At 44.8% G+C, this 12255-nt stretch overlaps 1 protein-coding gene across 4 annotated transcripts in view; it reads left to right on the plus strand.

Moving 5' to 3' along the window:
- PLA2G6 (phospholipase A2 group VI) overlaps positions 1-12255 on the plus strand; it is a 157083-nt gene that overhangs the window by 43081 nt on the left and 101747 nt on the right. For all 4 annotated transcript variants that reach the window (XM_040359537.1, XM_040359540.1, XM_040359535.1 and 1 more), the window contains 2 exons: positions 8120-8216; positions 10481-10663. In XM_040359537.1, the coding sequence (XP_040215471.1) occupies positions 8120-8216; positions 10481-10663 (280 nt within the window). The remainder of the gene's footprint in view (positions 1-8119; positions 8217-10480; positions 10664-12255) is intronic.

Raw genomic sequence — 12255 nt, forward strand, 5'->3', positions numbered from 1 at the left:
CAGCAGGCTTAAATAGACCAGGAAGTTAGTCATGTGATCTGTTCAGGTTACATTAAGGAAGTACCGCGCACATTAGTCACGCTGTGCACCATGGTGGTCATGATTGTCTTGGGCGGAATTGCCAGTCCTTCTGGATTCCCAAACAAGCCAATTTTTCAGGATATCTATCCTGGAACTCCTGTAGTAGTCTAGAGGCATGTATGTTGTCTGCTGGTTCTCAAGAATCCTCCTCTGCTGAATACTCCTTCCATATAATAATAAATAGTTTTATTCTACCTCTCGTCTGACATTCCAGGATAACTTCTTAACAGAAGGAATCTTTATTAGAGAAAAAACATCATTGTACATGTGAATAGCTGAAGACAATGCTTGAGAATAAAATGAGTCGTCTAACACAAAACAACTATCGTCAGACATTTCAAATCTCAGATCAGTAACATTAAATCTAGACTTGGGGCATGCATGCACATAGTTATCATCCACTCACCCTGGAGGGGGGGTTTAATTGTAATGCAAAACAACACATACCTGGGGGGGAGGGAAGGAATCGAGAAGGGAAAAAGGTGTGGGGGAGAGAGAGGAGCTGGTGCCATAGCCCCAATATTCAATCTACACCGTGAGGTGCCTGGCCTCGACCCATTTCGACAATATTTTCTGTGTTTTGTTTTTTTTAGGACGATTGCGACCCATGTATGTTAGCTTGTATTTTGTTTGATCAATTTTTCATAATCAATTTTTATTAGGTTAAGAGCTGAGTTCTTTTCTTCTTTGATGTTAACTTGTATAATGGGAGTGTGGCATTCACCAGCTTTTTCCATGCAGAAATCCGGGGTGGCTCAGGTGCTTTCCAGTTAGTTTTTCTAGCATAATATGCACAGTAGAAAATAAAGAGTTTGGTATGTGTGTTGGTAGGTAGATTATCAGTCACACCCAAGAGAAGAATCAGGGGATCAAGCCTGATGGGCACCCCACTAATTAAACTGATGTCAGCGGCCACTTCCTGCCAGAGCGTTTGTATCTGGGAACAGTCCCAGACCATATGTATAAAGTTGCCTACACCCACTCTGGAGCGCGGACTCCGGTCGTCAGTCAAACGATAGATGACCGTCAGCTGTTGTGGCGTATAGTACACCTTATGAAGAAATGTAATCTGAACAAAGCAATCTTTGGCTGCTATCATAAGGGGGATGTACTGCTGGAGGCTCTCGGACCAATCTTCCTCCAACAGGCTCGGTATAGCTCTCTGCCAGGCATTGAATGCCCTGGCAGCTCAATTACTGCCAGCGCAGGTGAGTGAAGTATATGGAGGATAACGTTCTGTCTATGTCGCGAGCTGTGAGGAGTCGTTCAACCGAGTGTGGGGCTAAGGTGACCGGCTCTGGAAACTGGGCCCTGAGTGCAAGTGCATGTCGAAGCTGCATAAACCGGAAATACATTCATGAAGGGAGTGAGAATTTGTTCTTTAGTTCATTGAAGGAGAGGAGACGGCCCCCAGGCAAAACAACCCTGGAGGGTCTTTACTCCGTACCTGGTCCACACCTGCGGTCCCGGCACGGTCCGCACGTGGGGCAGCTCTTGGTTACCCCATAGGGGTATAGGGGGAGAACAGGTCCGGGGCTTCACCAGGGACCCCGAAACTCATCTCCACACTCCGACAGTGGTTCTCATAGGGGTGTTAATGTATATGCTAGAACGAGGCCCCTGGTACACTAGATTGCTAAGTTCCGCGTATGACCCCAGTATTGCCGCTTCAAGGTTCACTGCGGGATTGGATTGGTCCTGCATGAAGGAAGGACATCTTTATTTAAGTTTGTCCTACCCACCAGCGTCAACGGCAGGGTCCTCCAAGTATTGCATTTTTTGAGAACATTTTGTAAATTCGGGCGCACATTGGCTTCCAAGTAGTCTTGGATGTGTCTCTGGACATATATGCCCAAATATTTAAATTTGTCGATCCATTGAAGGGGGGCCAGTAGGTTGGGAGGGGGGCCATCGGGCGTAAAGGAAAGAGCACCAATTTGTCCCAATTTATTTTAATGCCCGAGAACCTGCCAAACCTCTCAAATCTCAAGGGCCACCGCCAAGGAGGCATGAGGGTCACCCAGATACAGAAGGGTGTCGTCTGCATACATGGAGATCTATTCTACCAGGGGTGGCACCGGTATGCCAGCCATTCTATCGGAGGATCGTATCAACGCGGCCAGCGGCTCCACGGCCAGGGCGAAAAGGGTGGGAGAGAGGGGGCAGCCCTGTCTAGTGCCCCGGCAGAGTCGGAAGACTGCAGACAGAATACCACCGGTACGGACCCTAGCCGTCGGGCAAGAGTACAATAGCTGTAACCATGATATAAAGACCGGTCCGAACCCAAACTTATGCAGCACTGACCACAGGTATTCCCACTCCACTGAGTCAAAGGCTTTTTCGGCATCCAGGGAGGCAATCACCTCTGCCCCCCCCAGCCACCCGATCGATCACCGTGAACAACCGTCTCAAGTTAATATCAGTACCCTTTCTGGGCATAAAGCCCATCTGATCTCCATGCACCAGGGACAGTATCACTCAATTAAGTCGGTTGGCCAGGTTCTTGGTAAGGATCTTGGTGTTGACATTAAGCAAGGAGATGGGTCTGTATGAGGAGCAAAGCTTGGGGTCCCTCCACGGCTTAGGGATAACCACAATAATTGCTCTCAGCATTGAGGGCGGCAACCGAGAGTCCTTAATAGAGGTCTGGAGGACCTCCCTCAGCGTGGGGGACCAATGACTCACTATGTGTTTTGAAAAATTTGGCTGGTAGGCCATCCTCCACTGGGGTCTTGCCTGTCTGCATAGATGCCACTGCCTTCCGAATCTCCTTCAGAGTAAATGGGGCATCTAGGCTTGACCGGGCCTCCGCCGTGAGCATAGGTGGAGGTCAATAGTGTCAAGGTAGGACTGGAGTTCAGCCATGGAGTACTCGGCTTTAGAAGAATAAAGATCAGCATAATAGGAGGTGAAACATAAGTTAATCTTGTCTGGATCTGTCAGCAGTCTCCCTGTGTCGTCGCGGATGTTAGCCACTGGAGTGGATACGGTCTGCTCTCTGGAGAGCCAAACCAACTTGCGCCCTGCTCAACGATCCTTTGTGATTTATAGAGCAGTTGTTTTTTGGCAGCGGAGACCCTAAGTAGCTGAACCTCCTGCAGTGCCGCAGAGAGGGCCAGCCAGTGGCTCTCCCCTCCGGTCTCGGCATACATGGCCTCCTGTGACTGGGCGTAGGATTCCGCCTGTAGCAGAGAGTCCCGGGAGGACTTGCGGGCCGAGCCAATGGCACTTTGGTTTTGCCCCCTTTTATACGAGTCTTAAAACATTCCCAGCTAGTGGGGGATTTACGGGGGGGGGGGGGGGTCAGAAGACCAAAAGAACACTATGGCTGAGTCTACCTGTGGCTCTACCTGTTCGTCCATAACCCAGTACCTGGAAACCCTCCAGAGGTAGTTAGCCGGAGTCGCTGTAATCTGTATCTGCAGGAGGATAGGAGCGTGGTCCGAGATCCCTCCTGAGAAGGGCAGTCAACTCCCTCACCCTGGCCAGGACCGGACTGCTGACATACATAAGGTCAATAGGGAACATAGCCAAATACGTGGCTGAATTACATGTATACCCCCTAGTACGAGGGTGTTTCCTCTGCTACACATTAGTAAGGCCTAACATTGACTCCCAGCGAGAAAGTGAAGAATCTAAGGCTGGATCCTGAGCCAGTTTGTCCAGATTCGGACAGGACCATGTTGAAGTCCCCAGCCAAGACAACCTAACGACCCTCAGGATCCAATTTCAAGTCTAACAAGACACAAGGCAGAGATCTGCGTCTGAGAATGCTAACCCCCCTAGCCCAGGAGATATATGTGGAGTGGTAAGAATGCCTCACTCACAGCTTCTTGAGACCGAGGACACTGCCCCCCACCAAATGCGTCTCTTGGAGTAAGCAGATATCTGGGTTGTAATCCTTGAGAAATTTGAAAAACGGAGTCCTCTTAATAGGGGAGTTCACCCCCCTGACATTCCATGATACTAGCGTTAACGGTGCCATGTCAGTGGGATGAAACATAGTATGGGGAGCTCATAAGCTGAGCCCCGAATGAGGGATAGTGGGGGGTACGATCATCCAAAAGGATTAGACTGTGTCTGCCCTCTCATACGCAAGTCCTGCTCCTCACAAAAGTTAAACATTCCTTTAGTACTCAACTTAACAACTAAAACAAGGAACCAGAACAATATCAACATAAGAACCCCACTCTATGCAGTCACCCCAACCGTGATGCATTTGGATCCCTGTAACAAACATGGTTAACAACCACTTAGGGTCATGAACAACAGACAAGTAGGCAATTACACCCCAGGCACAAGGCGCTGAGGTACATTGCAGCGACGTTGCCAACGGGGCACAGCGCGCCATAACTGGTTCACCTGACCAGTGTCGGGGGCACAAACTTAATTACATGTGAGTTAGCAGTGAGCAATTGAACCTCCCAGGGTCCCCTATGGAATGCACAGTTTGATGGGCGTATGTGGGCCATGGAATCTATCTGCTGGGTCAGTCATTCTCCGTAGCTCTCCCGGAGCCAGGATGAGCTGAGTCCCCCTCCGAACGACCCGCAGGCAGACCACCTGCAGAGCGGGTGGGAGGCTCCTGCCAGACGGCATTACATGTCTTGATGAGGGAAACGGTGTCCCACCGGGAGGTGAACAAGGAAGGGATGTCGAACAGTACGGCAGTAACAGAGAAGCCCCGGAGTATATGGGGACACAACTCAGGCCCCACAGGGCCAAGGAGCAGGTCACCTGACCATCCCAAGATCCCTAGCCTATCCCAGGACACAGCAAGGGGAAGAGAGGAGAGACCCAGTAGAACAGTACTCACATATTGGCGTTACAGGAGCCTAGGGACAGGGAGTCGGGCCCATTGTACAGCCTCCTCTGGTGATGTGAAAAAAACGGGTCGATTCCCATTCAACCACTCTCAGGTGGGTGGGAAAAAGCATACTGTATTTTATGTTCCGGGAACGTAGGGACTGCTTGACCACATCAAAAGATTTGCGACGCCTCTGTGTGTCCATGGAAATCTCCGGGAAGAACATAAAGCGTGCCTCTTCATGGCAGATGGCGTCCATCTTCCTGGCTTCTCTAAGGATCACGTCTGTCCTGGTCGCCATCTTGGTCACGCACCCCCCCCCCCCCCCCCCCCAGGATAGCTTCTACCTCAAATTTTGGTTCATCATCCACAGAGACTGGAGGAGGTGGAACTTCATCTCTCCCAGGAAAAGGGCTTGGCATGACTGGTTTAAGCAGTGAGACATGAAACACCGGATGAATCCGATACGTTGTTGGCAGTGCCAGTTCAAATGCCACAAGATTAATTTCCCTCTTGACCTTGAATGGCCTGACAAACTTTGGCCTCAATTTCCTGGAAGGACAAGACAATTTGATGTTGCAACAAAAGCACCTTAGATACTGTTCTAGAGTTTGGTTCTTTTAGTTTGCCTATTACTCCTGTAGATGATAGGCGGAAGACAAGCAAACATCTATTGCCAAACTTCTGCAAAGACTTCTCCAACATCTTGAGGTATACTGGACCCCTCTATCCGAAACAATGCTATCAGGAAGGCCATGTAGTCTGAGTACCTCTCTAATGAAGATATTTACTGTATCCATAGCTAAAGGTGTGCCTCCCATAGGCAGGAAGTGAGCCATTATAGGCAGGTGATCCACTACTACAAAAATAGTTGTGTACCCTTCTGATGGGGGTAAATCCACTATAAAGTCCATTGAAATTTTCTTCCATGACTGCTCCGGGGCTGGTAATGGCCTCAACAAACCCCAAACCTTGGCGTTGGACCCCTTGTTGCACTGACAGATAGCACAGGAATTCACATACCTCCTACAAGCCAATTTCAAGTTAGGCCACCAAAAGGACCACTGAATGAGTTCTGTTGTCTTTCGAACCCCGAAATGCCTAGCAAGTTGATGATCGTGGAGGTTCTTCAAAACCTGTAACATGATTTGTTGAGGGACAAAGATCATATCCTGATGCTGCAAGAACCATAATTATAAAATTATTTAAAATATACATCTAGTAAATAACAATGACCTATTTATTTAAAACACCCTATGATCAAATGAGTTCAGTTTTGTGAGGTGGTCCCTAATGTTGTTGTTTTAAAAAAAAACGACATTTTTGAAAACGTCATTTAAAATGACCGTGTGTGGGGAAAACGTCGTTTTATGTCTTCTGAAAAACGACCAAAAAAAAAATTCGAACATGCTTGAATTTTTTGGGTCGTTTTTCAAAACGTTTTTTGTGTCATTTAAAATGATAGTGTGTGGGCAAAACGACGTTTTTAAACCCTCGCAAGTTATGAAGCAAGCTTGAATGGTGCCGTCGTACGTGCTGAACGTAACCACGCTTTGCTAGAGCATTTTGAAAAAACGATGGTGTGTATGCTACGTCGTTTTTTAAAATGAAGTTTCAAAAACGTTGTTTTTTTTCATCACATAAAACTTCGTTTTTTTCTATCACAAAAAACAACCTGTCTGTCTGTACGCGGCATTACACTTTTAGATATGATCCCTATACCTGATTCCCTATGTATGTTTTCTGTGGGAGATACCATTTCTTGATGTATATTAGTGTGAATTAAAAAATATATATATATATATATATATATATATATATATATATATATATATATATATATATATATATATATATATATATATATATATATATATATATATATATATATATATATATATATATATATATATATAGTTTTTATTATTGTTAGTGTTAGATGTATGCATTCTCTGAAGAGTAATCCCCTTAGGTATAGTTTGTATTGAAGAGTAAATTCCCTGTATAACTTGCTGATGGAGAAAAGGTAAAAAAGGGTTAGAGGAGTAAGTGGGGTAAAAATAACGAATAAAATGTTTCAAATCGAATTCTATATTGTGTCCGAGGGGGGGGGGGGGGGTTAAAGTTTGTAACTTAAAGGGGTTGTAAAGGTAAAAAAATGTTTTCCCTAAATGGCTTCCTTTTACCTTAGAGCAGTCCTCCTTCACTTACCTCATCCTTCAATTTTGCTTTTAAATGTCCTTATTTCTTCTGAGAAATCCTCACTTCCTGTTCTTCTGTCTGTAACTCCACACAGTAATGCAAGACTTTCTCCCTGGTGTGGAGTGTCGTGCTCGCCCCCTAACACACAGCTCCTTTTCTCTATCTGCAACGTAGAGAGCGTCCGTCCTAGGACGCCCACTAACACACGGCTCCTTTTCTCTATCTGCAACGTAGAGAGCATCCGGACTCTCCTGCTCGCCCCCTCAAGGGAGGGGGTGAGCACGACACTCCACACCAGGGAGAAAGCCTTGCATTACTGTGCAGGGTTACAGGCAGAAGAACAGGAAGTGAGGATTTCTCAAAGGAAATAAGGACATTTAAAAGAAAAATCGAAGGATGAGGTAAGTGAAGGAGGACTGCACTATGGTAAAGGAAGCTATTTAGGGATTTTTTTTTTACCTTTACAACCCCTTTAAATATCCATCTTGATAAGCTTTTACTCATGGATTTAACTTTATTACTCCCCCTCCAGTCCCCAAAAAAGTAGGCCAGAAGGGTCTTTATTATGGTATTTCAGAAAATGTCATGATACACTAGGTTTCAAATATTATTTTTTGATATGTTGGATGTGTTCCCTTAGTCTCTTCCGTAGGGTTTTTTTCGTCCTCCGAACACAAACCTGATCTTGTGATCTAATCCTCTGTGTGGGTTCCTGAATCACTAATGGGAGACCACAGCGGGAGCGATTAGACTACAAAAATGTTGCAGAATAAAAAACATTTTTTATTGGAATCCTCACTAAAGTTATTTGTAAGAATGCTGCAAACACCAAAATACATTTGGGCTGTACACCTGGCAGCATAGTAGTGTGGGTCTTTACAGAGAAAATCCAGTAATAAACCTAATCAATCTCCATGTAAAAAATAAATAAATTATAGAGAGAATGTCTTGTTTGTAGCCAATGTTTTAGAAGATTTTGACTGGAATCCTGTAAACAACAAATTTAAAATACTCATTGTTTCTCCCAAGATGTTCAGAAGCAATTCTGGATTTTACTGCCACCCAAGCGCATGCTGAAGATCCTCGATATGGGGCGACTCCACTTCACTGGTCAAAGAATGCAGAGGTACCATAAACCTTATACCTTGGAGCAGATACAGTTTTAATTGCTTGTGGGTGCATCCAGTATCGCATATTTACTTTGCTTAAAGGAGTTGCAAAGGCAGAAGTTTTTTTTTTTTTTTATCTTAATGCATTCTATGCATTAAGATAAAAAAAACTTATGTGTGTAGCAGCCTGCCCAGCACCCCCTAATTGCTTACCTGAGCCCCATGTCTGTCTCTCCAGCGATGTTCATGAGTGTCTTGGCAGTGCAGGACTCTCCTCCTGATTTGCTGAGACACAGCAGCAGCGCCATTGGCTCCCGCGGCTGTCAATCAAAGTCAGTTAGCCACTTGGGGATAAGAGGGGCAGGGCCAGGTCAGGGCTCCATGTCTGAATAGACACATGGAGCTGTGACTTGGCTCAGGTACCCCCATAGCAAGCTGCTGGCTTGACAGGAGGGAGGGGCCAGGAGCAGCGAAGAGGGACCCAACAAGAGGAAGATCCAGGCTGCTCTGTGCAAAACCAACTGGACAGGAGGCGGTAAGTATAACATGTTGGCTATTTTTTTTTTTTGCCTCCCTTTGCCCTACCAGAATCGTTTTTTATACTGCCTTTCCTCCTTGCAAGCCTTGGTCTACATCGCCTGTCCTTGTTCATTTCCCTTTTATCCTCCTCTTTTCTCCCTAGTCCAAGATTGGCTCTCCCTGTGCCTCCTTTTCCAGTGTCCCGCATTCAGCTACATCTGGATAAGGAGTATTCACTGCGCTTAGGCTCTATAAAGCAGCTGGCATAAATTGCTGGTAACAATAAAAAGCTAAAAACAAAAAATATGCAGTGCTGAAAAACAAATGAAACAGAAGTTAAAAAATGTCCTCGGACCCTGGTATGTAAACACAAAAATATCCATTCATCTTTGGAGTCACCCGAGGTGTATAATCAATCAGACTGAGGTGAGTAGTAGTATGTCCTCCACTGAACACCAACACGCTGGGCCATTTACCTCAAAATATGGACCACTAGGATATAGGTGGTCAAACAGGGACAATGTTAATCCACAGGCCGGTCTTCTCTCCTCTCAGATAATGAGTAAATGGATCCTGTATATCCCTCAAGGATGGTAAATCCACAGGTCTCATGCATCAAAATAAGAGCAGGCAACTCCTCATGGTGCAGTATAGCAAACCAGTATAACATTTTATTCCAGATAAATCAGAATACTCACATTTAAAACGTGTAAAACAAGCTTGCCAAAGGGTACAGATGTTTCCAACCCATAAGATGGCTGCAGTACGCGCGTGTAAGGATGTGACTAGATCCCTGGCTTCATCGTACATGTTTTGTCCATTAAGGAACATCATCGGGGGCTGTGTGTGTTGGTGTTCGGTGGAGGACATACTACTACTCACCTCAGTCTGTTTGATTATACACCTTGGGTGACTTTTTTGTGGTGTTTACATACCAGAGTCAGCTACATCTAATTTCTCTTCTGCAGTCCCCCTAATGATCAGTTCCACTCTGCCTCTTCTATGCTCCCCCACCACCACTGCAGTCAGCTGCGATTGGGATCATGGGAGGAAGAATGAACAGGCACAATCGGTTTACATTCTACTTCTTCCCCCAGTGGTCTGATAAGTTTCTGATTTCCCCCTGCCCTGCCTCCCTACCTAGCAATCGCTCTGTATTACTCCACCATCAGGTCATACTCTGCCTCCTGATAAAAATCTTGCTCTTTCGACACAGAACTGTATGTTTTAACTACAAAGGGGATGCCATACTTCATGAAATATCATGTATTTAGGTAAAAAATTGTCTGACTGAGCCATAATGCATACTGCTGTGGTATGATTCATGCTGTCAAGACTATCCATCCTAATTGATCCTGTTCATAATTGGGCAAACATTTTCTAGTCCTATGCTAACTCCAGTAGATATTGTACTATTTAGATTTGTATAGAATGTGCATACTTGTACACATTTGGAAACCGTTTTGTAGCATATACATTAGCAGGTATGTTCCTGTGATAAAAGTACACATAATTATTGAGAATTGGGTGCAAAGTTGGCATGAGAAAAAAAGTGGTACTGAAATATAGCAACTGTTTATTTTTTAGAATAATTTTTTCTGTTACAGCATAAAAAAAAAGGGTATGACTGCTGTGGGCATCAAATTTTCATTTAACACTATTGTTCTGGAACCATCACAATTATATGTACAGAGTAACCAGTTTCCTTTAGGAAGCTATAGATTTGCCATTATAACTCTAACAGTATCTATCTGTTTCACAGATGTCTCTATTGTTGCTTAATCGTGGTAGCAATGTGAATGCACTCAGCAGGACATCAGAAACCCCACTACACATAATGGTGAAGAGAGATCGATTTGATTGTGCCATGGTTCTCTTAACTCATGGAGCCAATCCCAACTCCAAGGGAGAGCATGGAAACACCCCTCTGCACCTTGCCATGAAGGTAAAGCATACTCAGCTCTTTTGCTTTAGGATAGTAGTATGATTCATATTCAGTACTGAAATTGGATCCATGCTCCTTTTTACATACTTTTTCATAAATCTTTTAAAGAAGAGCGAATAGTAGTTTTATCAGATTTATACTTTTTTTTTTTTTTACACTGGCATGCATACATTTTGTTAGTTGTTTATATCCTTGCTCTATGAAATTGTGTATATTACCACTGGTAGTAGCAATGTTCACTTTATGGTTTATTGGCTGCTTCCTATCCACTGCCACATTTTTCGTTTGAGATGGAGTATGCTTTAAAATAGCATTTTTTTTATTTTATTTTTATAAAGTATAGGAAAGGTGCCAAGGCAACATTTTTAACCTAATCTGGAAAGAGCAGGGTCCTCCTAACCCTATTGTCCTGTATTGTATTGTAGCTATACTTTCCCCGATATATAAATCTTGTGTAGCAGTAATCATTCATTTTAAAATGCACATAGTTTGCTATGGATATATAAGGGTTAACACATGGTTATATAGTATCCGATTGCCTCTCGGGGGATCAGGAAGGATTTTTTTCCCCTGCTGTAGCAAATTGGAGCATGCTCTACTGTTTTTTTTTTTTGCCTTCCTCCGGATCAACTGTGGGTATAGAATTGGGAATATGGGATTGTACGATATATTGGTTTTTTTTATGGATCATACATCACGGGACACAGAGCCTTAATTATTATAATTTTTTTTAATTACTTAATGGGTTATGTAGTCCCCACGTGATTGGACACTGGCAAACCCAATTAAAATTGAGTTCCTCCCCTATATAACCCCTCCCAAATGGAGAGTACCTCACTTTCTTCGCCAGTGTTAAGATGGTTGGTCACGTTCAATATGTGCTAAGAAGAAAAATCCTCTTTTGTTGGTCTGGCTGCAGAGACCTAGGAGCTATAACCGGGTTCATTCCTTGGGCTGATATCAAAGGCCTAAGATGGTTGGTACCCGGGCCTCATGTAAAGAAGAAACAAGGTTTGCCTGTAATGTCTCTCTGCGGAGGTCTGGGCTCTGGGATCCAGACTTTGGTGTACTAATACATCTGTGGCACGAAAAGTTTCTGACAGAGTCTTCTACAGGTCCATTTTATTTATGTATTCTCTTCTTTGGAGTAGGATGTCTTCCTGGTTCTCACCACTGGAGGGAGTTAGTGCAAACCTGGTGTTTTCTTGCATAGCCTTCCAGGATACATGCTCAGTGAAGTCGGTCAAATAGAACACCACTCACCACCTTCCGCTGCAGACTCTGCCACAATACGCATACAGGGGTCCACAAGATGCCCCCCAGTAAACTCTCCCCCCTCTTTCTCGCCTCCGGGGGGCTGCCATGACAGCGGTGTGCGCACCGGTAGCGTGATTTTCTGTCTGAATAGAGACATGAATGGAGGAGGGCCAAAGTGGTTACTAGTGATCCGTGCGCAATGCAGGACACCTGTGTGCAGGCGCCAAGAGGCTGGTTCAAAAGCCCAGCACGCCAAAGCCTTCTGTAAGTGGCATGAACACAGAGCTGTGGGTACCTTTGCTTTGCAGTAAGGACTATGTCCCAGAGAAGAGGGT

Source organism: Rana temporaria, chromosome 7 (assembly GCF_905171775.1).
Source record: "Rana temporaria chromosome 7, aRanTem1.1, whole genome shotgun sequence".
In the NCBI taxonomy this organism is placed as follows: Eukaryota; Metazoa; Chordata; class Amphibia; order Anura; family Ranidae; genus Rana; species Rana temporaria.